Below are 25,061 nucleotides of genomic sequence, written 5' to 3'. Positions count from 1 at the left end.
CGGGCCGCGGTTGCTAGGGCACGGCGGCGCTGTTGCTAGGGCCGCCATAGAGCTCCGGAAGTGCTGTGGGCCTAGAGCGGCATCCGGAAGCGGCCGCTCTGTCCCCTCTCGGTGCGAGGAGGCTGCAGGGTAATGGCGGGCCGCGCGCGGGGCGGCGGGCGGCTGGGCTGCGGCCCCTGAGGCGGCTGCGGCCCCTGAGGCGGCTGCGGCCATGTACTCGGCTGTCGCCGCCTCGCCGCCCAGGCGGGACTTCATCTCTGTCACCCTCAGCCCGGAGGAGGCGGTGGGGGTCGGAGGCTACAACAACAGCAAGGCCTGGAGGCGGCGCTCCTGCTGGCGGGTGAGGGCGGCCGGGCGGGACGCGGGCTCTGCCCGCGGGGTGCCCCCGGCTGGGGGGGCTCGGGCCTCTGCCTGCGCGGAAAGTCCGGGCAGCGAGGGTGCCCTGACGGGATCGGGAGCGCTGGGCTGCACCACGGAGTCGCAGGATGGTTCGCGTTGGGAGGGATCTCCGAGCCCACCCAGTTCCAACCCCTGGCACGGGCAGAGACGCCTCCCCCCAGACTCTAATCAGGATTGGAAGAGGGAGATGAGATTTGGTTTGGGTGCCTTTGCACCCTGTTTTACGGCTCGAAGGGTCAGCGCTGTTCGCTGTTGCAGCTTCTCAGTTGAACGGTTCCGCTTTTGTGGGAAGGCTGAGTGTGAGAAGAGACATTCCTGGCAGAGCTGTGTGGAAGTGACCTTATTGTCTGACTGGGACAGGGAGTGGGCAGGCAGATTTAGTAGGGGTGAGCGTCTTCTGCTGGAGAGGTAACCTGGGAAAATGTGAGGCAGTGGGATGAGGTGACTGTGGTTGCAGATAGGGAGTGAAGTTAAGCCAAATTTAGAAGACTCTACAGATTGTTGGAGGAAGCTTATGAAGAACTTGTTTAGGGACACAGGACTACAGGTCTTCTCTTATTTACGGTTAAGGAAATGCAGGGACAGAGCACAAGATATTTCATCTTTCCTTTTATCTATTTTCTTTGCCAGCAAGAAAAAGGAAAATGCTGAATGCCCTCATGTATTCTTGTGCCTCACTCCTGTCCACCCCAAGAACACACAGTCAGTGCCTCTTTTCTCATCCTGTCCTGAGGACATAAAGGGCTGCTGGATTTCAAGAATCCTTTTGCAATTGGATGACTGTGATGTGGTTGACAGTGCAGGTAGAGATGAAGGTGAAGGAGCAGGACCAGCATGTTGCAGCATGCTTATAGAAGGATGCACAGGGTTACTGTACTGTCAACAGTAGAGAAACAGGAAACGTCTATCTTGGAGCTTGGCAATGTGAATGCTTTGACATTTTCTTCCTTGAAATATTTGCAGCCTCTGGCTTACTAAGAGGATGAGAACTCCAGGAAGTACTGTGGGGTGTAGAGAAGTTCGTAGGAAGCTGTAGGGTGTTCCCAAGCATGGCATCAGCAATGAAGCTCCCTCTCTGTGTGCCAAAGCCAGTAATTAGAAGCAAATTCCTGCTTTAGTGCATTTTGCTATGACTGTTTTAAAAGCAACAGAATGGTAATTTAACAATTGATGTTTAACTGCTCTCTCTAAATGGGGAAAACTTCTCTGTTAGACTAACATGTCATTTCAGGTCTGATTTAGTAATTTTGTTGTAAGTACTTCAATTTTATAAACACGTTTTTGCCTAAAACTAATCTTGAAAATGTGTTTTTGTTTTGCTTATTAAACTGTTGTTTACTTTTTTATATGTTGCTATAGTTTGGTTACTTTTTTTCCTGGTGACAGACCCCGTTCTACATGACAGTTCTACAGATGATTTTTCTAGGGGCAGTATGCCTCACTTTCCTGTCAGCGACTGGTCCTTAGCTTATTTTAAGCCTTTCTTCTTTGCTGCAGTAGTGTTTTAGTTTTCCTGCCACTTTTTTTTCCCTGTTTCTTATTTTGGCTATCTGTTTTGTAGTAGCTCTCCAGCAAGAAGGGAAGAGACTTTTGGCTTGTTTCCAAAGTGACATCTGGGCAGATGCACAGGTCAGCCAGCCAAGGCTGTGATGAAAGTCACTGTGCTGCAGATGATGCTCTCTGGGATTCTCAACATATGGCATTCTTCAGGGTTCTTGCAGCAAGTGGCTCTAATATTTCTCTGAGCCTGCTGTGCCATATGCTAGCATGTTATATTTCTTTTTTTCTCTGTCATCATTTTTGCAGTTGGAAACAGGGTAAAATTAAACAGTCAGTTTTGCATTACTTGCTCTGAATGAGCTGATTTTTTTTTTTTTTTTTTTTTTTTTTTTTTTTTTTTTTTAGTGGAATGGGCTCTTAATGTTGTGCTAAATATTCTTCCTTTCTCTCTCAAAGAAATGGAAGCAGCTGTCTCGACTGCAGCGGAGTATAATTCTCTTCCTGTTTGCCTTCTTGGCAGTCTGTGGAGTCATTTCATTTACCAGCATGGGGGAACCATGGAAAAGTATGTGTATTGTATGGCTCTAAATTACCTGCATGTGGTGTTATCTTTAAGAGATTGTTGTAGTTTTTATAACTCATTTTTTATTGACTGACTTACTGCATCTCTTAAAGCACAATTGTTAAACGATTTTATGCGACATGTTTCAATGGATATGTTTAGTCTGAAGTACTTTTTGTATCTCTTTGTTATCTTGACTGGAGCAATGTTTTGGTTTAGTTTGTCAAGGTTTAGAGATATCTACATATCTGTTATGAAAAAACATAGAGGCTGTTAGTAACACAAACCTAAGCAGTAGGATAAGGTGATACTCTTTTGGTTTTGATTGTCCATAAGATTTGAAGTTCTAAGGTTTTCTACAATACATTTACCATTTACATGTTTACCATTGATTTGATCCTGCTGCCTGTGTTGTGAAGCTAAAATAATAGCAATTAAAAAAGTATGTGCCTTTCATCAGCCTCCTTTGATATTAAGGAGTTGGTTAATACCAAATAACACTTGGTATCCAACAATTAGTGCAGGTTTATCAGTGATGAATGGAAACGCTTTTTGGGGGTGCATCTAGTGTGTGAATGCAGCAGACTTACAAATTTCTAGCTGGACATGTTCATTCTCTGTGCTGAGCAACAGCTTTGTATGTTTAGGTTTAACAAACAAATCATTGGATGAGCAGAGAACAGAACCAGAAATACCTGGATTAAAGCTGGTGAATCCAGCTGTTCTGCCAGCGCCACAGAAAGCAGATGCCAACGCTGGGGACTACCCAGAACTTTCACCTCAGGTATTATGAGAAGAAATGAGTTTTGTAAATGTGCCAAAGAGTTTGTGGAAGATGCAAATAATGATTAGTTCCAATAAATTTTGTGGAAAAAGGTGTTATAACTTACAACAAAAACCTGCTGTGGGTGGAATGCTGTCATCTCAGGAAGGGCTTTGGACATGGTAAGATATTACCTGGCTTTAACTTTAAGTGTTCAGTGTACTTTTTCTTCATCAGCTAAAAAACAAACAAACAAACAAAAAAAAACAGAACAAAACCCTACAACTTAAAATTTGGATAATTTAACCAAAACTTTTAAATTAACAAATTAATAATAAATAATAATAATAATAATAATAATAATAATAATAATAATAATAATAATAATAATAATAATAATAACAATAATAATAATAATCCAGCACCAATAAAAAGATGGTGTCTTCAGCATACCTTCCAGTCAAATCAGAATTTGCCTGTTGGCATTATATCAAAATTAATAATTTTGATTTATGGTTTAAATTTTACCATCTGTACAATGTACTGAGCATTCTTTATTTCTTCAGAAGCAGCCGAAATTGCCTCACATTCGGCGTAGTCCTTCCAATCTTCAGATCAAACCACCGCGGAGGGATGTGAGGCTGAAGACGCGACATGCAACCAGCAAGATTGTAGAAGAGCTGGTCCAGGCTGATAAAGAAGAGAAAACAGAGAAATCTGTTATCAGGTAGAAGTGTTTCCAGCAAATTATAACTCCTTTTTTTTTTTCTTCTCTCACACCTCCCCCCTGCCCCTTCTCTAAGGATCCATTGGATGTTGGAGTGAAAATTGCAAGGGCTTTTTGTTGTCTATGTCTGAGGTTGATTTCTATCTTTACCTATGTTTGTTCTTAAGTTTGGTCTGACAGCGATAGATATTGTTGGATTGATTTGTTTAATTTGGGTGAATGTCCAGCTTTTGTTTTTACTATTTGCTTCTAAGAATTGCAGAAGGTTTGGTGCCCTGCTAGACTGTAGTGCATTTCTAATGTATTTAGACAGTTAATGCACTGGAGAATTATCAGTATCTGTGAATTTCTTCCATTTGTTTTGTAGTAAATGTTAGTGTGACGGTATCAATATAATAATACAGTCACAAGCATCTTTGTTCTGGGCTAGATAAGGAAAATTGTACCAGTGTCATGGTGTTGATTAGGGATATAATGCCAGTAAACAAAGTTAAGCCCAAGTTGAACTGGCAGAAGCTGTAGACATGTATATAGCATATAACTATGTAAAATATGTTTAATCCTTTCTTATAAAACATCAATCATACAGTTCAAAGAACCCTTATGCAGATGCAAAAATGTCTTTACTAGAGGATTTATGCTCCTGTAAATATAATTTATTAGGTTATTATCCTAGATAGCACTGACTAAAATCTTTTGGTTTGGGAATAGTTGAAGAAATATAACTTTGAAAATGAAAAGACTACTAGAAGTTCAGCAGAGGTGCTTAAGATATGGGAACACTACATTCCCTCCCCTCTGCACGCCACCCCCCTCCTCCCGTGTTTGTGTCCTTTTCAACACTGGCACAACTCAGCTGATCATAGCATCAGTATTTCGGCTGTTGATATTATCCAAAATCTCTCAGAATGACTTAAACTGTTTTATTCCTGTGTTTCCACTAATGCCATTGTAGGATTAAACCAGTAGTAACAGGAAAATGTGAGTGATGAAATCACTCAGACTTGAGAGAAATTTAAAGAATGAAAGTAAGAAATGAAATGATTGAAGAGTCAGAAAGTACAGTGACTGTAAACAATAAACTTTTTAAAGGTCGTAATAAGCTCAGTTCTGTAAGGAGAGTCATCATAGAATGGTTTGTGTTGGAAAGGACCCTAGAGATCACTAATTCCAAGTCCCCTCCATGGGCAGGGACACCTCTCACCAGACCAGGTGGACAGCTGAACTGCACCACGGATGCATTTTCAATTGCCCTTCTCAAAGGAAAACGGGAGAAAATGCAATGGAAAGGGCTCAAGAGTTGACATAAGGACAGGGAGATCACTCAGCAATTATTGGCACGGGTCAAACGTACTAAGTATAGGGAGATTAATGTAATTTATCTCTAGCAGACTAGAACAGTGAGAAACTAAAACCAAACTATAACCACCTTTCCCTCATCCACCCTCTTCTATGTTCTTCCCCCCCGAGTGGCACAGGGGAACAGGGGCTGCAGTCAGTCCCTAATGCCTCTTCTCTGCTGCGCCTTCATGATCATTCTTTGCCCCTGCTCCAATGTGGGGTCCCTCCCATGGGATGCCTTCCTTCCCAAACTGATCCTGTGTGGGCTTCCCACAGCAATGTGGGTCTGTACCACAGAGTCCATCTGTCAGGAGCCAACTGCTCCAATGTGGGTCACCTGGCAGCAGCTCTCCCCAGATCCAACTGCCATCCATGGCAGGTGGATTCAGGGGCCTCTCCATGGGCCACCGGGGAACTTTTGCTCTGTTGCCTGGAGCATCTCCTGCCCTCCTTCTGCACTGCCCATGGTGTCTGCAGGGCTTTCTCTCACTCCTCTCTGCCGGCTGCTCTTGCACAGTGTTGTGTTTTTGTTTTTTTTCCTCCCCATTTCTTATATCTGCTCTCCTAGAGGTGCAACCAGTGTCTCACATTGTCTCAGCACTAGCCAGCAGCAGATTCCTTCTGGAGCTGGCTCTGATCTGACATGGGGCAGCTGCTGGCCTCTCCTCACAGAGGCCGCCCCAGCAGCCCCCCTACTACCAAGCCCTTGCCAGGTACAGCCAGTTGGCCAGCTTTTCTAAAGTCCCTCCAACCTGGCCTTGAATGCTTCCAGGGGCAGGGCATTCACAACTTCTCTGGGCCACCTGTTCCAGTGCCTTACCACCCTCCAAGTAAAGAATTTCCTCCTCACATCTAATCTAAATCTCCCCTCGTTTATCCTTGCCCTATCGCTGTCTGCCCATGTAATATCATGAACTCAAGATACACAGAGACCTCAAAGTTAACATATCTACACAGTAAACAGCATGGTTGAGATAGATCAATTGATGTTGATATGAACCTGGCTTGATGTGAAGCTCATTCTGAAAGACTTTACCTTCAGGAAATTTGTAACGATAATGAAAACCTCTTTTGATTGATTTATGCTTCTGTGTTGGTTGTGGATGCTTGGGAAATCTCTTGGAATTAAAGCAATTTTAAATAGCTAGTCCACTGTGTTTATTCATGAGTTCTTACTGATCATCATTTGTGTGGTACTGATTTAGTGTTAGTGACTTCTGTGACTATTTCAGAACCAGTAAGTAACAAAATGCTTCAATGTAGCAATCTCAGATATCTTAGTACTTTTTAAAAAGTTCTTTATTAAATTCTGTTGTCAAGATACTTAATGAAATTCCAGGAGCCTGTTCTAAGATGCATATCTTAATTGAGAAAAAATTCTCTGGCACAAATACCTTTCCTTTGAACAAAACAATTATCTAGTGGACAACATGGTTATTTTGACCCTTGATACAAAATCAATCATTTTATCAAAATATAGTGAAAAATCGGAAATAAGTCTCATTCAGTTGCAGAACTTACTGTGATCAAATTAAGTATTAATTTCAATCCTCTGTGTTTGCAGCTGGAGAGGAGCAGTGATAGAACCCGACCAAAGCACTGAGCCTCCATCTAGTAAAATAAAGGAATCAGAAAAACCTTCATCTTTGGAAGCCGAAGGCCAGAAGGAACCAGGTAAATAGCACAACTAATTTCTGTTCACTCCCAGCACATGTTTATTTCCTTTAAATGAAGGAAACAAAATTCTGACAGGAGAAAGGAATAAGAACAAAAAATGCGTAGGAAAGATGATTTACCTAGGACATCCAAACCTTTCAGTTTGCTTATTTCACCATGACAATGTACATGCTTGTTAGTCTTCAAAATTTTGTTTGATCTGCAGCCTCAGTTTTCAGTATTGAATAAACAATACTCTGATGCATGTGTATAACTTAATTAATGTGTCCAGTGCCATGGTAGGAAACAGTTTGCTGTGACTATCTTTAATGGTCAGATTCAATGTGAGTAGGTTGCAGAATGTGTGTTATACATACTATTCCTGGTAGCTCAGTGCTACCTCTGTCCTGTTATAAAATGCACGTGTCCTTCTGGAAAATGTATTCTAAAATGTGTTCTATGTAGCACCTAAGAGGCATGTTTTCTTCTGTACGTTATTGGAACCATAACTACCAAGGGCTCATTTACTTATAAGCAATCTTATGTGCCTATTCCTTCAGACTCTATATTTTTGCAATAGCATTATATCCTCTGAAAGCCTGAAGCAAGTTCTTTCTAAGCTAGAGAGGCTTCTGATTATGGACTTCTCTGTTCCTTTACCAGGAGATAATCTTGTCACATTGTGACACTGTGAGGATGTCCTCAGTTTCACCCCTTATCTTTTGAATCTCGGGTGCTGCTCTCCCACATTGATTTTGTCTCGGCCATACAAGAAAAATCAGAAGAATGTACTGAAATATTTGCACGATATATTTTTTCCCTTTGTTTAAAGAGGGCACACATTCCATTCAGATCTTCTTGCCCAGCCTTGCTTTCCTTAATCCGTTAAAATGGTATTGAAAATAAATTTTAGTGTCAATTTTTTGTAATCTATTCTATGGGAAGAGCCAGACATTCCTGTCTGTTCTCCAGAAAACGGACGTTTGAAGAGAGAGGGCTTCAAAGTGAGTTTCCTTTTTCGGCAGTGTTTTCTTTTGTTCTGCAAATCCAAGGAAAGTGACTTCCTCCCTAATTTAAGTTGGACTCTTTTTTAAGGCTCATCAGGAAGCAGTAGAAATTTGTTTTTGTAGTTGTTGGACTCCTTGTGGAGTAAAGAACCTGTTGTTATGCTTTGTGGTTTCATGTAAGGAAGTTCCAATATGATAAATGTGGCATAATACAATGTGATGTACTTGGCTTGTGCTAGCTAAGTATAAACGGGGTTAGTTTTACTGCTTGATATTCCCCCTGTAGAATTCTGTTTGTGTATAGGTCTCCAAAATATTAATTAATGGGCTTTAAAATTTTCTTGTTGGATATGTACCATGAGTTCATTTTTTTTGTGGCAAATTGTAAGCAAAACCTTCAGTTGAACCATAGAAAAGGACATGGATTTGCGTAAGTCAGAAATGACAATTTTCTTCCTTCTAAAACAGAAGAGTTCTAGAATGAAAAGTTCTAGAAAAACTATTTTGTAGAACTAACTTTAAATTTAGCTAAAGGGAACAAATAAGATAGGGAAGATAAAGAAAAATGTTATGTGGTAAAAAGCTGAGGTCTGTACCTAGTAAGCATACATACACAGCAGCTGAATTACAGTTGATTTAAAGTCTTAATTCTGGTATTTCCTGACTTTCAGGTCTTTGAGCTTTAGTGATACTCATCTCACAGCTCTGTGTGTGTGAGCTTTAGTGATACTCATCTCACAGCTCTGTGTGTGAACATTTTAACGTATTTGGTGAAATGACATTGTGAGGGAGTGATCTTTGTTTCCATGAGTAAATTGCTGACCAGAGACACTGACTGGTTATTCCACAGAGGAAAGACTGTGCTGAAAAGAATAACCTGAGTTTTTTCTACTTACATAATTTAAGTAGTTTTAGAAGAAACTTTATTCTGGGTAGGATTCAGCAAAATGGTGTTCAGTATAGGGATGCATGTATATGCAGTATATGGAGTTTGGTAGTTCCCTGCAGAAGTCTTGAGCAAGGTGCTGTCTTCCTTTTTCAGTGCCCATAAATGAACGTCAGATGGCTGTGATAGAAGCATTCCGCCATGCATGGAAAGGATACAAGGATTTTGCTTGGGGCCATGATGAACTGAAGCCTTTGTCCAAGTCTTACAGTGAGTGGTTTGGACTTGGGCTTACCTTAATTGATGCCTTGGATACTATGTGGATTCTAGGCTTAAAAGAAGGTAATTTATTTTTTCTCCATTTTTTTTTTTTACCTTGAAATTGCTTATTTTCTATTCAGGCAATATGGGCAGCATTCTTTAAGGGAACATTTATTACATGTGGCTGATAAGTTTAGTTTTCCTGTGAGGGTGTGTGTGCACATGCACAACGTCTAAAAATAAATATTAAAAAAAAGTTTGAAAAGAGACCATTGCTCTTGGATTAGAATTTTGAGCCAGAAAATAATATTACACTATTAGGTATAACTGGATATATGTGCTAGAAACTGAGGAATGGATTAATAAGCCACTTGATTTGGTTTCTGTACTAAAATACTAGTGACATCTTTGTGCCATTATACAGCCACGGCGGGCTTTCTATCCATCGGCCTCATGTAGTTGGCCGGAGATCTAGTTTGTGTTTTATCATACCTAATATCAATATTTCATAGCTGGATTTCAGAAGCTTATGTAAGGAATCAGTGGATAGAGGAGGGGAGTATTCAATACCACCTTTGTGAACTTCTCTACTGTCTGTATGTTTTTCATATATTCTGAAAGTGACTTTGTTTTTAGAAGACTTTCAAACAGATTCAAATAGATTTTAAATACTAAGTCAAAAATCTGCAGTTCTGTTGAAGAAAACTTGCTTAATCAGTATTTAAGTGTGTAAGAGTGTTTTTGTTGTTCTCTAGATTTTCTTTTTTTTTTTTTTTTTCTGGAACTTTATGAATTGAACACTGTTAGATAGCTTCCTTTGTAAACTTTTACAAATTATGCCATTCTTAGTGTCAAGATAGGAAGAACAGAGTTGCTAGAAAGGATACAAAGAACAGTGAAACCTTTGGTTCTCTCTTTTCTAAGTTTGAGGTTTGTATAAAATACTAAATCAAACAAAAACTCCGTATCTTGTGTCTGCAGCTCTAGACTTGAGCAGGTTGTCTTGAAATTTTGTCAAGTTGACAGTGTGCTGCTTTTTCCATTAAAAAAAAAAAAAATTGTAAACTGCACAGAGCTTTTAAAATATTAGTAGTTCAGATGTGTTGAAATGGATTCTTGTTGAAGACTACTTTATATTTTATAGCAATTCTTTGGTGATTGCCTTAGAAAGCTCTTGGGATTTCTTTTGAATAAAGTGCAGTCTAAATGAAAGTTATGTTTGAGGTTGCTGATTTTTCTTATAAGCTGATAAATGCTAATGCTTCTGTGAAAAAGAGTACCTGACTTTTTTTTTTTTATTATTTTACTACTAGATAATGGTAACAACAGACAGCGCAGATTTTTCTGTGGTTCTTCTTGAGTAGACTGAGAAGACTATTTACCCCAAATACAAGACATTCAAGAACTGAATCCCCCCCCCAAAAAAAAAATCAATTTTCACCTATTGTGTTCTCTTTGCTACAGTTTTCAACCAAAAATTATGATCTTGGTAGACAGATACATAAGTAATTGTCATGGGTATATGGAATGCTGATTTCTCTAGTACAGTTTTTGGAACATGCCAGAAATCCATAAGTGAACTACACTTTTTACCTTTCAGAGTTTGAAGAAGCAAGAATATGGGTAGCAAACGACTTAGTCTTTGATAAAAATGTGGATGTGAACCTCTTTGAGAGCACAATTCGTATTCTTGGTGGCTTGCTGAGCACCTACCATCTCTCTGGAGATAGCCTCTTCCTGGAAAAAGCTGTGAGTGATTAGAGTCTTAGTAATGAAACTGGACTGTATACCTCATATTGGACAAAGTTGAGGGAGGATTCATCACAAAGTTGAATGTTGCCATTTTGCAACTGTTTCATATTTAAAATGGTGGGAGAGGGATTTACTATTAGTCTTTTGAGCCTTCACTTCTATTTTCACCCTGGATCACCTCAGAGCCCTAATGTGTTTTGTCAAGTATGCTTACAGATGTGCCTGTTCCTCTGTTAATAAAGAGCTGACCATAATAAGAAAGTTTATGGGGAAAAAAAAAAAAAAGGGTAAATGACTGGAAAAGAGTAATAGTTGTATTTTGTTGCCTTTTCTGTATAGGCATCTTAACAGCTTCAACCACCTCCTTAAATCAGCATCTCAGTCATTTACTTCAGGATTAAATCACGTTGTATAGGGACTGCAGACTCAAATGAGGCATACAGTACTAGGAACAAGGTAGAAACTCTGTAGTTGTTGTTAGGAGTAAATCCATGACCATTTTTAATTCTTTGCTTTCTTTCAGAATCTAAAACTAAGGTACTGTTCTCTGTCTGGTTGCTGAAAGAAAATATAAAGGGTTGGGTGTCTGTATATATTTTTGTGTCCTGTTTTTATTTTGCGTGTGTCCTGTGCTCTTGGCTTTTCTTTAGAAAGACATTGGGAATAGGCTTATGCCAGCATTCAAGACCCCCTCCAAGATACCCTATTCTGATGTCAACATTGGCCGGGGCACTGCACATCCACCTCGCTGGACATCTGACAGCACTGTGGCAGAGGTGACCAGTATTCAGCTGGAGTTTAGGGAGCTTTCTCGTCTGACTGGAGATGAGAAATTCCAGGTATGGAAGAACCTGTTGATGTTGTTCCTTTTTGCTGCCTATATACGATACCACATCTGACTCTGTAGTCTCTCGGTGATATTAAACGAGTTTTGAAACTCTAGATGAAGGAAGAATAAGAAAAATAAATCATTTGACTTATTTTCTTAAATATCAGAAGGTAGTAGTGGAGATGAATAATCTTCAGTTTTCATTTTTTATAAAACAAAACAAAAAAAACACACAGTTCTTAGTATTGATGTTTTTGTTTAACACCACATTATTAAGTTTGAAAAAATATACTAAGCTAAACAAGGTCTGTGAAGCTGTGCCTTGCTTAATATTTAGAATTCTGTGTGTCGTTTCTTGGTGCCATTATGTAAGTGCAAAGAACAAAACCCTGTTGTTGCCCTCCAAGGAATTAGAATTATTAAATTAGATTCTGAGTCACAGTATAAAAAAAAAAAAAGTTAATTGAAACTAAAATAATAATTTCCACTCTTCTTTTTATTTGGTAACCTAATTCTGTTGTTTTAAAGAATTTTTAGCTATAGCGGGTTCACGTAGTTGTTATTTTAGCTGCACTTCTACTGTGCAAATATGACTAAGTCAGATTGTAGTCTCATGCCCCAGTATTGTTTTTTTGCAGTACTGGTTTTTGAATGGGCTTATAGCACTTGGGAATATAGCTGACTATCGCCCTGTATTTGGGAAGGAGATAGTTATGATTATTGCAAGGTAATCATATTTGCCCATAACATGAGGTTATGAAAGTCAGAAAGTTTGAAATCCTGTATTTAGTATATTGCATGAATGGAACTTGATGTCCCTGATACTAGTTTGAAGAAGAATAAAGATTTGTTTTCAGCCTGAAGCTACTAACTACAGTCTCGTACGTGGAATTTGGTTTTTATTTTCTTTCTTCCAGAAAGCTGTAGATGAGGTGATGAAACATGTTCACACGCTCTCAGGGAAAAATGATGGACTGGTGCCTATGTTCATAAACACCAATAGCGGGCAGTTCACTCATTTGGGTGTCTATACTCTGGGAGCCAGAGCTGACAGCTACTATGAGTATTTGCTCAAGCAATGGATTCAGGGTGGGAAAAAAGAAAATGAGTAAGTTCTTTCCACTTCTCATATTGGTGTGAAAATGGTACAAGCTGTAAAAATTTCTGCTGTATATGACTGCCTAAAGAAAAATAATCTGTATGTGCAACAGTCAGCTAAAAATACCTGTTTTTAAAAGCGAGCCAAGAGGACCTATGGTAAATTGATGTAAAAGCAGCATGAGAATTAGGCCTAAACTAAAAACTTCTCCTCAGAAAATTTTTCTTTGTTAGCACATCAGATAAGAGGAGCACTAGAGACTGGAGACAAATCCTATTAAATGGTTGGTTGAGGTGGCAGATTTGATCTTCATGGTGTAACCTCATAGAAAGAAGGAAATACTGAAGCTTGCATAAGTGTTGCTTTATGTCTCGTGTTTCTCCTACCTGCTCTGGATAAGTGAAGAGAATGTTTGTAAGGAGTAGAACAATTAGAAATATTGAAAAGGAATTCCTCCCAAACAAGACAAAAAAGAAAAATCTAACCAGTTTTTGTCCTTACAAGCTAATTATGTTGGACTTGTTCATGTCAAGGGTTTAATCCACAGGGTTTAATGCACACAGAGAGACCATATGCCCTGGTGAGGCATTTTGGAGCAAATCTACAAAGAAAGTTTGCATCATGGCTTTTTCCAAGCCATACCTCATTGTAAACTGAGAACCATTGTCTTTAGGTCTATGAATGATAGCATTTTGTGAGCCTCAAAATGGAATTTCCCTTGTTTTGAGTACTTTCATGTAAGAAAAGCAATTAAATATTGTGAAAAAGTTTCATAAAGAGGGTAGTGAAATATTAGAACAGATTGTGCAAGCTCGTTGTTTCTCCATCTTCAGAGATACTCAGAAATTAATTGGAAAGTCCCCAAGTAACCTGATATAATTGAATCTAATTTAGAGGAGGGGGTTGAGCTAGACATGTCCGTACTAGCCTGGATTAACTGTGGTATGAATTACTGTGCTCTTAAGGATTCCTGAAATGAAATGTGGTGGTTGTCTGGAAACAGGGTTCATGATATCTTTTACCTTAATACTTTAAACTTAGGGGTTACTTGAAAAGCAAACGTGTATGGTTACATGGTAGCAGTAACTAATAAGTGTCCAATATCAGGTGTGGTTAAACTTATGTGAGTATGTGAGCCAACTTGGAATGGTTTTAATTCACAGACTGTTGGAAGACTATATGAGAGCCATAGAAGGTGTGAAAAAGCATCTTCTTCAGAGATCACAACCCAAGAAGCTTACCTTTGTAGGAGAGCTTGCTCATGGCCATTTCAGTGCCAAGATGGTAAGAATACACCTGCATTTAAAATGACAATTAAAGAAAACAACAGCAAAACAACTACCACCAAAAAATATCCACATATGTACAGGCAAATGCAAGCCTGCTGTGTTCTCTTTCTCCTCTGCCCATCCCCACAAAATGAACAAACCAATAAAAAACAAACAAACAAAACGCTTTGATAGCTGTTATGCGTCTCATGAGTTGCCTGCAGCTTGTCAGAGAAAATCTGACCTGTAGTGATCGCCGTCTGAGCCAAGACGTATTCTCTGGACATGCGAGACACTTCTGGAAGATGACAGAAATATCCCTGTAGTTCTTTCTCTGCTGCTTTTGCATGTTGGAAAACCAATACAGAATACTCTGCGTACAAGTCATCCTCAGGTGCCTCTCCTCTGTGAAATACAAGAGCCAAATATGTTTTGTTTGCAGTGCTTAGTATCTGTGACATTCAATTTGCTATAGGCAAGAGGGGAAGTCTAGGAGAGGTAGTGGTAGGAATGTGAGTCAGCAGTTTCCTGTGCTCTAGAAGAATGGTACTCTTACATCTCTGATGCTCTGTAGAAGTTAGGGGTAAAAGCTTTTTATTACTCCAAATAAAGTTGCAAGAAAGGGGCAAGCTTTCAGGCAGAAATATAGATAATATATATTGTCAGTGTTTTCCACTTGTAACAGTGGATGTAACTACAGTGGTTTTGTCTCTGTGAATGTCGTCTGTCTTACAGCATGCTAAGGTGGTTATTTCAGAGTAATGAAAATCTGCTTCAGCTGCCCTATCCCCCTTCCCCTAAGCTTTGTTTTCTGTGGCTTACTCATCTTTCTCTGTGGTCCTACTTCAGGTTTCATTTTAAAATACTGGCACTTGGGAAGTTCATTTCATATGTTACATGTTTATTTTAAATACTATTCTGTAAAAATACAATTTAAAACATAATTACTTAATAATTATTTAAATCATTATGTAAATATTTTAAATAATAGTATTTTTAGGCAGTATCACTTTCCTTTAACTTGCTGTTTTGATGGACGTCATAGTTTGTTAGCTGTTATTTTTGTGAAGTACTAAGCTTTCAAAATCCACTAGGATCTCTTTTAAATGCTGTCTCAAAGTATTTTTCTAATGAACTTTATAGCAGTGCTTGTGTTCTATTAGAAGTTTAATTTTAAGCTCAGATGATCAGTTTGTCCCTTATTTAGTTGTCTTTATTGAGAAACCTTCAGATGATAAATTCCCCCTCCCCCAGTTGGTATTAAATGTACAGTTCTGGTAAAACAGAACACCCTCTTCCCCCTAATTTGCCCAGACCTGCCACCCTTCTTTCAGATACCTGACATAAAAACACGTGGTCTTTTCAAATTTGTGACGTTACTGTAATAATGCATTCTGTTTTGTGTTGCATTACACTAGATAGTTAAATTTTACCTTCAAGTACTTTGTACCTGAAATGTCAAGAAAACAAAACACAAACAATTTGAACACAAATGTGTCTGTGTGTGTAATATTAATCCTGCTTCACTTGATTTTTGTAACTTTTTTCTTAGCAACAGTTGTCTTGTCTTACAGGATCACTTGGTTTGTTTTTTGCCTGGTACTTTGGCACTGGGAGCTCACAATGGATTGACTGCTGATCATATGAAACTGGCCGAAGCCCTGATAGAAACGTGTTACCAAATGTATGAGCAAGTAGAGACAGGCCTGAGTCCAGAGATTGTGCACTTCAATCTTCATGCACAAAAGGGCCACAAAGATGTGGAAATCAAGGTGAACAGTTAGCAGGCCTCAACAGTACTTTGATGTCTCTTCTGTATCTCTAGTATGCTGTTAAAGCTCCTGTCTGGACATTGGTGATGTACTCTGTTCTTGTGAAGCAGCTTGTTCTGCGCTGCATTGTTTTCCAGGTGTACCCTAGTCCTTGGATATAATTAACCCTGCAATGTATTTATTATAGAAGCTGAATTATACATAGTAACCTTTTTAGGGTAGATGTAAATAGGAATTGCTATTTTTCTCTCTGCATATGTATTAGTCTGAATTATTTGCTTTTTTATTTTTCTCTTGCAGCCTGCAGACAGGCATAACTTACTGCGGCCAGAAACTGTGGAAAGCCTTTTTTATATGTACAGATTCACCGGAGATAAGAAATACCAAGACTGGGGCTGGGAAATCTTGCAGAACTTCAATAAATACACACGGGTAAGGTCAGCTGATAACGACCTGGTTCTTTCAGGACTTTATTCACTCTCCCTCTGATGAGAACTTCTGAAACTTTGTTTCTCAGAAGCCATCAAAAAACTGCAAGGATACTCATTAGAACACAGTAAAATGTCGGTTCATGCAGTGCCTGTCGGTTCATGCAGTGCCTTACAGTCTGAGATGCACCAGATACTTAGTATATTCAGCAAGATTACTTATATTACATTGATTAAAAGTAAAATGAAGAAGGTCTATGTAGACTACCAAAGTACTTGTATGCTATCTTGGAAGCTATTAGGATCTATACTGTGATCTTTAGAATTCAGAAACCGAGAAGTACCTGGATGGGTTGAAACAATACTTTGATTAAAGTGGCCAGACAAAAATTGCTGTGGAAGTGCAATAATGCTTTAATAAAGGGCTTTTTTTATTTATTCTTACAGCAGTGCTCATGGAGATGCTGCTTTGATATGCTGTAAAAGTGTGGTCTAGATGCCAATGGTCATTAAATTTCAATGATCTGTTCTTAACAGGATAGGTATGGTACTCTGACCACCTGTAATGCAAACATTACACTATTTAGTTCCTGTGCATTTGTCCAGAAACTTCGTTGGTATGCTCTTTGTGATACTTCTTCAAATTAAGCATAAATGAACATTTTGCTTCATTTTATTCTAGCAGTTTGTTTTGAATTGCACTGAGATTTTTTTCATAACTGAATTTTTATGTGCAAATGAAAAGCAAGTACTAATAGATATTAGCAATTTTCTTCAGGAGGAGGTGCATGTCAAGGTTAAAATAAAATATTTTAGGTTATAGAAATATACAAAGTTTCTGCTTTTTTTTCTTTTTGCACAGGTTCCTACAGGTGGTTATACTTCCATTAACAACGTTCAGAATCCCAGTAATCCAGAGCCACGAGATAAAATGGAGAGCTTCTTCCTTGGGGAAACACTCAAGTACATGTTTCTGCTGTTTTCAGATGACGTAGACTTAATCAACCTTGACAAATTTGTATTTAACACAGAAGCTCATCCACTCCCAATCTGGGTGCCGGCATAGATAGGGTGTCAGTAGACATTCCAGTGGTGTTGTTTTTATCTTCAAGTCACTTTAAATTTCAGGGTTTGAGGAGAGATGCTGTATTGCACCTTTTTTAGGCTTGAACAAAACCTTTGAGAAAGCATCTCTGGTTTGGAGAAGTCATGTCAGTCTTATATCTAATCCCTGTGCTTTGGTTCTGTGATGGACAATCTGTGCAATATTAAGCTGCTTTTCCTGGTACTGATGATTATGAGGCTTAGAGAATAATTATAGTATGGACCATGATGTTCACGGGGCTCTGGTGAACCAGAACTCACTTATGTCAGTCTTAATAAATGCTAATTAAATATCAGGAATGCAGCAAGATGTCTTAAAGCACAGGGATGTCTCTGGAGAGAAGGAATAAGCCTTCAGGTTTGTTCTGGATGTACTGAAACACGTGGTTATGGCGCCATTCCTTCATAAGAGTATATGGTGTTTCAGATGTTAAGTAGAATAAACGATGAACCATAATTTCCCAGGTAGAAGTTAAAGCTGTCAGTATTGTTACTGATACTCTTGATCTCATTCCAAACTACCAATCTGTGCTGCATCACATGAGAAGGAAGTGGCAGCAGAGCAACTGTTGTACAGTGTCTTAGTTTTATAGAGCACTTTGAACAATCTGTTCAAGCTGTGGTTGAAATGAATGATGGAACAGAATTTGCTGCTGATTTGGCTCAAAGTGGTGTATAATTTTGTAGACATTTTGCAGTTTTTTTAAACTTATCTGCAGGAATGCAGGAGGCAATGTGAAACAAGTGAAACTACACATGCATTATATATATTAATTGTATCAGTTAGACCTCAGGTATTCTGACTGAAAGCTGCTTTGTGAGGTTGGGCACTGGGAAAGCTTGTGAGCACATTAGATATAATTCCAAGTCAACCTCCTTCCATCTCTTCCTGTCCACATCTTGCATTTTAAGGTGTTTGTTGACTCAACATGCTTACAACTATACAGCAAAATTCAGGTTATTTGTCATTGTTTAGACTGTAGAGAAGTTGTCATTTTTTTATTGTTGTTAGGGGTTCCTTGGCAGACATGTTTTCATCAGAAGTATTAAAAGCAGACAGTCTAGATGTATTATGAGAATTCGTGGTTGCAATAGAATCACTGAAGATTTTTCAGTTCTTTGAAAAGAAAGCAGACTCAGGTTTGCTTTGTATAGAATCTTATAGGAGCCTTGGCATCTTTTGTTTTTATATGTGCAAATAGGTTTTAAACCATGAACTCGGAAACCAGCTTTCTTTAGTTTTCTGCCTTTGGCTTTGTATCTACTTGCACAGTTCCATATTCACAGATTACAGAAATTTGTTTGTAATTTTAAAGAGGTTGCTCTCACCAAAATGTCTTTTCCTCTTTTTAATTAGTTAATGGGAGCAGTGGGAAGTATGCAGGTGTATGGTAGTGGAAGTGAGATACAGTATCCTATAAATCTAGGGTTGCAAAACAGAACTAGTCTAAATCTGATTGTAATGGTTAATTTTCCAGTGGCTTAGGCATATGTGTATTTTACAGCATTTGTAACCGTTGACTTTTAAAGTAAGGTATTTGTTTTATGCTGATTAATTCTGTTTACTTGAGTCTGAACTTACTATACGGACCACTACTGAAGTCCCTTTAAAGAATATTTATCATTCCATTTACTAATGATGACTTACGGAGATGAAGGAATCTTATAAATTGCACCTTTTCCTGTCATCGAAAAGACCCTGTGATTTTTCTAGACAAGAGAATTTTGTGCAGAATTATAATGTCCCTCCAGTTCAAAAGCCATCAGTAACCTTGGAAGTAAGTTTCTCATGTGTGCAATGTAATCCAGTAGCCTTAGCTTGCACAATCTATTTGATACTAAGATTTTCTTTGATGTAACAGAGAAGAAGGAAACTGCTGTTGAAATGGAGAAGGAAACACCTTCAGTCTTTTAGTTTGTGAAGCAGGTTTGTGTTACTTTGGATCTCAGCTTTGGCTAAAAAATGGAGGATTAAAATGAGATAAAATAAAACAAAATAAAAAAGAAGATTAATTCAGTGTGAGTACACAACCTCTTGTTCTAACTTATGTTGCTTGGGCCTCGTGCCTTCAATTGCAGCTAGTATTGATCCCATAATTGCTGATTTTGCCATGGATCGTAAAAATTCCAAACTGTGGTGTTTCACCTATAGGACAAGCCCTGTTGAGGGAATGAAGAGAAGTCTGAAGATGTGGAATGTATCTAGGTGTTCACCAAAAATCTGTTGTTGAAGTCTTATGCTGATCTTAATGTAGTTGACTCTACAAATGAGACTGTGGGAGTCTGTGTTAAAATTTCCTATTGTGTCATGTTTAACATGAGAGTAATACTAATACATTGCAGAATGAGCAAAAGGAAGGAGAGAAGAATAAACATGCACTTTCCCAAACACATTTTTTTTCTTCTAGCTGAGCTTGTTGGTACAACTGATTTCTTCTCTACTTAATTCTTCCTCAGAAACTGAATTGTCTTTGTGAAGTGTGACTTTACTGTACACATCCTTCATGTCTGAAGTTAAGATTGCTCAGCTCTGTTTAGTATAGAAAGCAAATGCTTGTTTGACTCCTTTATCATATGTGAAATGGCACAAACCTGAATAATATGACAAAAGCTCATCTGCTTCTTCCTGTTCTTTTGCAAATGTCATTTTAATTGCTTATTTATTTTTACTTAATATAATATGTTGTGTCAGATCAGACTATGAGCTTTGTCCATCTCACTTCTACTATATATTTTCCCTTCCTGCCAAAACCAACAGAAATTGTGTACTTTTTTTTTTTTTTCCTAGGGGCATGTGGGGGTGTACTCTTGCGGTTCTTTGAACCACAGCCTTAAGTATGGGGTCTGTAATTCATTTTGGTGTTTCAGCATCCTAGTGTGCTTCTGACACTTAAGTCAAATGTTGTGGAAACGTAATCTCTTCAAGCCAGTGATTGTGTCGTTTTGCACAAAGAGCTGCCTTGGTTTCTCTCCAAGAGCTTGAGTGCCTTGTCTAATTTAACTAAAGCAAAAAAACAAACAAACAAACAAAAACAGTTGTACCCAGCTCTACTGTTCATTTATGCTTTCACTGAGAAACAAATGGGTATGGTCACACCCATAGAATACTGCACAAATGTAGCGGTTGGAAACCTCCCACTCTGGGATTTAATCTGTTTGCTCAAAGAAAAATCAATAGATGGATGCAGAGCACGTTTAGCATCTAATCTTTGTTCAACCTTTTTGATAACTGAATTCTTGCTGCCAGACTGGGAAACTGAGAGTTTTGCAAGGTCCGTGGTGTAAGCTTACAGGGGCCCTTCCATGGTGAACATTTAAGATTTTCAGCATTAAATTTCAAGCTCAAATAAAGCTGTATTTACTCCTCCAAATACTAGACAAAGAATCAGCTCGCTTTCCTATTCTATACCTGTGTGATAGTGCAGTGATAAGGAATGCAGATAGGACATTTTTTTTGCAACTAACATGTAAACAGTTTTGTGAGTTCTTTGCATTTCTCCTGCTCTAAGACTTTTTTTTTCCCCAACTTCAGATTGGAAAGGATTTTTTTGTGTGCGTGTTTTTGTTTATTTGTCTGCAAGTATTGTTGGAACTTAATGTCAAAGTCTGGAGGCCTCTGCTTCCAATAAAAATGAAGCCTTTGGATATTCATGTTTTGTGCTTGCCAGCTTCCCAGAAAACCTGCTCATTTGCATGATCAGTTTCCGAACTCTGACTTAAAGGCTTGGGGCCAGAGACACTGTTCTTACTGCTTTGTGCAATGTTCCCAACTTGGTCATACCTTCCTTATGCTGTTATGTGGTGATAAAATAAAATAAGCCTTTTCTCAATGACATCACTGATACAGGTCTTAAACCAGCATTTATTGACAGTGTTTCAGGTCATGTACTGTCTGCTTGTACTCCATTTTCCTTTTGTGTTCCCAGAAATTCAGCCACAAGCACCCGTCCCACAATGTCTATGAATGGTGTCTGCTGCTGTGGGTTTTCCCTGTCAGTTCACAGAGCACCACATCGCCAGTTTTTTCTTATATCCCATCCTTCCTTGCCCAAGGCTTCAAAATGTTATATATGTTTGTGGTACTACCTTTGGTCTTCAACCACAGTTTGAAGCTTATTTTAGTAATTATTTTTAGTACTGCTCATCTATAGTCTGCATGGAAGCCCATGTGTATCTAGTTTATCCCTTTGCGGAAGTACTTTAGATTTTAGTATTCATCCATCCATATAAATCAAACACTTGATGTATGTCCTTCACACTATGTGGATTCCTCTGGGGCAGGTACTATCTGCAAGAGGAAAATAAAGGATCAGCCATAGTTCATTGTAAGAGGAAGTCTACAACTTCCTCATAAGGGGGTGTCGAGAGGCAGGAGACCTTTTCTCCATTAACACCAGTGACAGGACCCGCGGGAACGGGGTTAAGCTGAGGCGTGGGAAATTTAGGCTTGACATCAGGAAGAGGTTCTTCACAGAGAGGGTGGTTGCAAACTGGAACAGGCTCCCCAGGGAAGTGGTCACTGCACCGTGCCTGTCTGAATTTAAGAAGAGATTGGACTGTGCACTTAGTCACGTGGTCTGAACTTTTGGGTAGACCTGTGCGGTGTCAAGAGTTGGACTTGATGATCCTTAAGGGTCCCTTCCAACTCAGGATATTCTATGATTCTATGATTAAAGAATTTGAAGCTCATAAGATGCCGTGGGCAGCTGATCGCTCAAAGGCACCAAAAAAGCTGGTGTCCAAAGGTGGTAAATTGCAGATTACTTTCCAAAAGGTGTACACTGAACTTGTTTGCTTTAATATACTGATGGTTTGGTTTAGGGTGCCTGCTTGCTGGGAGCTAACGATGCTTTAGGTAATAGAAGCAAGATGCAATCCTCTCTCTTTGCACAGACATCCACCACTATGCCTTTTTTATGTGGTGCTACTAATGAATAATTGCTAGGGTACAGCAAATCTCAGTTCAGAAAAGTTGGGGAACGGGAGGGTGTCTCTGTGCATGGAAGATGAATACGAGGTTGTAGCTCACTAAGGCAGATTTGTATGACCCATAGTTTCAGGGAAAAAAAAAAAAAAAGCATGACTAGTAATGAGCAAAAGGGCAAAAGGGATGCTGACGGCTCTTAGCAGGGGGATGCAGGTTTTCCTACAGCACAAATGGGAAGGGAAAAAAAAAAAGCATTATTGAGGATATAGTTCCATTAGTAGTCTTAAGGCCTCTTTATTTGGGGCCTGGAGTTTGTGTCTTCCTAATGGTGTTCTTCATTTGTAAATATCTGAACAATTTGATAAATGGACTTCCATCTGTTCCTGTTCTTCCCTGCATTACTTAGTAGGGGGCAGAAGCTTTGGCCTTCTGAGCTTAAGAACAGGAAAGAGGTAAGTTAGTCATATGCAAACAAAACCAAATCCTTTTATCAGCACCTGAATATTGTGAAATAACATCAGTGATTGATATTGTAGCTCTGGGAACCAATGTACTGTGATGGCAGGGAGGACCTGGCAGTGCAAATACTTAAAAGTCTTGTGTTTGAGCAATGTCATGTAAGTTAAAGCAATGCCATGACTTTGTGTAAGTAATGCAAGCCTTTGGTGTCCTGTGAGACTTCTCTACCACCTCATCAACTGAGGCATCCAACTGATAACTAAGATGTAATATTTTTGCAATTATGCTGATATTTATTGGTATATAGTAATTCTAGTAGGTGGAAAATCTACTTGTTAATGTGCAAAGATGAGTTTACCTTGAAAGATCAAAACTATTCTTTTTTATCTTCTTTGCTTATACTACCAAGCCATGAAATTGTCATACACTTTAATAAACTTGTAATTTATTTTAAAAAGACCTGAAGATGTCTCAAGTGTAAGTGCATTTCCTGGTCACTAGTACTCAGCTCCTGAGTAACAGCAGTACAAAACAAACAAACAAAAAAGCACCCACAGCACTGCATGAGGCTGACCAAGTCTTTGTGTAGCTGATCACTAGTGGAATCTCTTAAGAACCCGTGCATGTATGATACAAAGATGTCATGAGGCTGCATAGGGAAAAAATTAGAAGGGCTAAAGCCTAATTTGAGGTCAAACTGGCTATTGCTGTTAAAGAGGAAAAAAAAAAAGTTTTATAAATACATAAACAAGAAAAGGAGGACTGAGAAGAATCTCAATCATTTCTTGGTTTTGTGGGGAAACATAGTGACAATAAATGGGGAAAAGACTGGAGCGCTTGGTCTTTAGCAGCAAGACCTTTTGTTCTCTGGGTACTCAGCTGCCTGAATTTATAGATGAGAGCTTTCTTCTGCTCCTAGGCCCTTATAATCCACAAGGAAATGGTTAGACCACTTAGATGTGCACAAGTTTATGGAGCCAGATGTGGTCTACCTGAGGGTAACTGAGCATTTGTCTTTCATGTGTCAGCTTTCCATCATGTGTCAGCTGTCCTGTTTATCAGGATATCCCAGTCAACTGTCAGCTAGCATATGTGACACCCATCTATAAGAAAGTTTCCCAGATCCTCCTTCCAGCCTATAGGCCTGTCAGTCTGACCTGGGGAACTTCATGGAGCAGACTGAGTGACATCACACAGCATTTACAGGAGAACCAGGGCTTCTCTTTGAGAAGCTTGCTGGACAGATATATGCTTCATTGGGTTAAAAATCAGCTGTATGCCTGGGCCCAAGGAGTTGGGATGAGTGGAGTTAAATCCAGTTGGAGGCCGTCACAAGTGGTATCTCCCATGGCTCCGTATTGAAGTCAGTTCTCTTCAATATCTTTATCAATGATCTGGATGAGGGGTTTGAGTTCACCCTCAGGAAGTTTGCAATTGACACTAAACTGGGCTGTGAGTGTTGACCTACTTGAGGGCAGGAAGGCTCTGCAGAGGGATCTGGATAGGCTGGACTGATGGGCCAAGGCCAACTGTGTGAAGGTCAACTAGGCCAAGTGTCAGGTCCTGGTGGGTACAACAACCCCATGCAATGCTACAGGCTGAGGGAAGAGGGACCTGGGGGTATTGGCTAATAGCCAGTTAAATATGAGCCAGCCGTGTACTCATATGGCCAAGAAGTCCAACAGCATCCTGGCTTGTAGCAGAAGTAGTGTGGCCAGCAGGACTAGGGAAGTGATTTTTCCTCTGTACTTGGCTCTGGTGAGGCCACACCTTGAGTACTGTGTTCAGTTTTGGGCCCCTCACTACAAGAAGGACATTGAGGTGCTGGAGCGTGTCCAAAGAAGGGCAATGAAGCTGGTGAAGGGCCTAAAGAACAAGTCTTATGAGAAGCAGCTGAGGGAGCTGGGGTTGTTTAACATGGAGAAAAGAAGGCTCAGGGGAGACCTTACCACTCTCTACAGCTACCTCAGTGGAGGTGGGGGGGTTGGTCTCTTCTCCAAAGCAACAAGTGATAGGACAAGAGGAAATAGCCTCAAGTTGCACCAGGGGAGGTTTATGTTGGATATTAGGAAAAAATTATTCACTGAAAGGATTGTGCAGCATTGGAACAGGCTGCCCAGTAAAGTTAGTTGAGTCACCGTCCCTGGAGGTATCTAAGAAACGTGTAGATGTAGAGCTTAGTAGCATGGTTTAGCGGTCGACTAGTACTAGGTTAAAGGTTGAAATTAACCTTAGGTCTTTTCCAGCCTAAATCATTCTATGATTCGATTTAATGACTGTACCTCTGCTTTTCCTCTAGTCATCCAATTTTTATGTTCTCT

At 39.4% G+C, this 25,061-nt stretch overlaps 1 protein-coding gene across 2 annotated transcripts; it reads left to right on the top strand.

Moving 5' to 3' along the window:
* The first annotated feature begins 76 nt into the window (after window positions 1-76).
* Window positions 77-23,199, top strand: MAN1B1 (mannosidase alpha class 1B member 1). Of its 2 annotated transcripts, none has more exons than XM_068656895.1 (13): window positions 77-340; window positions 2,356-2,464; window positions 3,109-3,245; window positions 3,794-3,951; window positions 6,857-6,966; window positions 8,998-9,183; window positions 10,703-10,851; window positions 11,505-11,693; window positions 12,601-12,791; window positions 13,946-14,066; window positions 15,625-15,822; window positions 16,123-16,254; window positions 17,113-23,199. In XM_068656895.1, the coding sequence occupies exons 1-13, from the start codon at window positions 212-214 to the stop codon at window positions 17,314-17,316; spliced, it is 2,013 nt and encodes a 670-aa protein (XP_068512996.1). In that variant the 5' UTR covers window positions 77-211; the 3' UTR covers window positions 17,317-23,199. The 2 variants fall into 2 exon arrangements, with proteins under 2 accessions (XP_068512996.1, XP_068512995.1); XM_068656894.1 differs by having other exon boundaries at window positions 3,791-3,951.
* Window positions 23,200-25,061: the final 1,862 nt, after the last annotated feature.

This window comes from Anas acuta, chromosome 20 (assembly GCF_963932015.1).
Source record: "Anas acuta chromosome 20, bAnaAcu1.1, whole genome shotgun sequence".
NCBI lineage: Eukaryota > Metazoa > Chordata > Aves > Anseriformes > Anatidae > Anas > Anas acuta.
Note: the sequence above shows the minus strand (reverse complement) of the source record. Positions and strands in the feature narration are given on the sequence as shown.

Coding starts and splice junctions, on each gene's coding strand:
- MAN1B1 (XM_068656894.1), top strand. CDS start 212: ATGTACTCGGCTGTCGCCGCCTCGCCGCCCAGGCGGGACTTCATCTCT. Junction 2,465..3,108: donor CATGGGGGAACCATGGAAAA/GTATGTGTATTG, acceptor TTGTATGTTTAG/GTTTAACAAACAAATCATTG. Junction 15,823..16,122: donor ACAAAGATGTGGAAATCAAG/GTGAACAGTTAG, acceptor TTTCTCTTGCAG/CCTGCAGACAGGCATAACTT.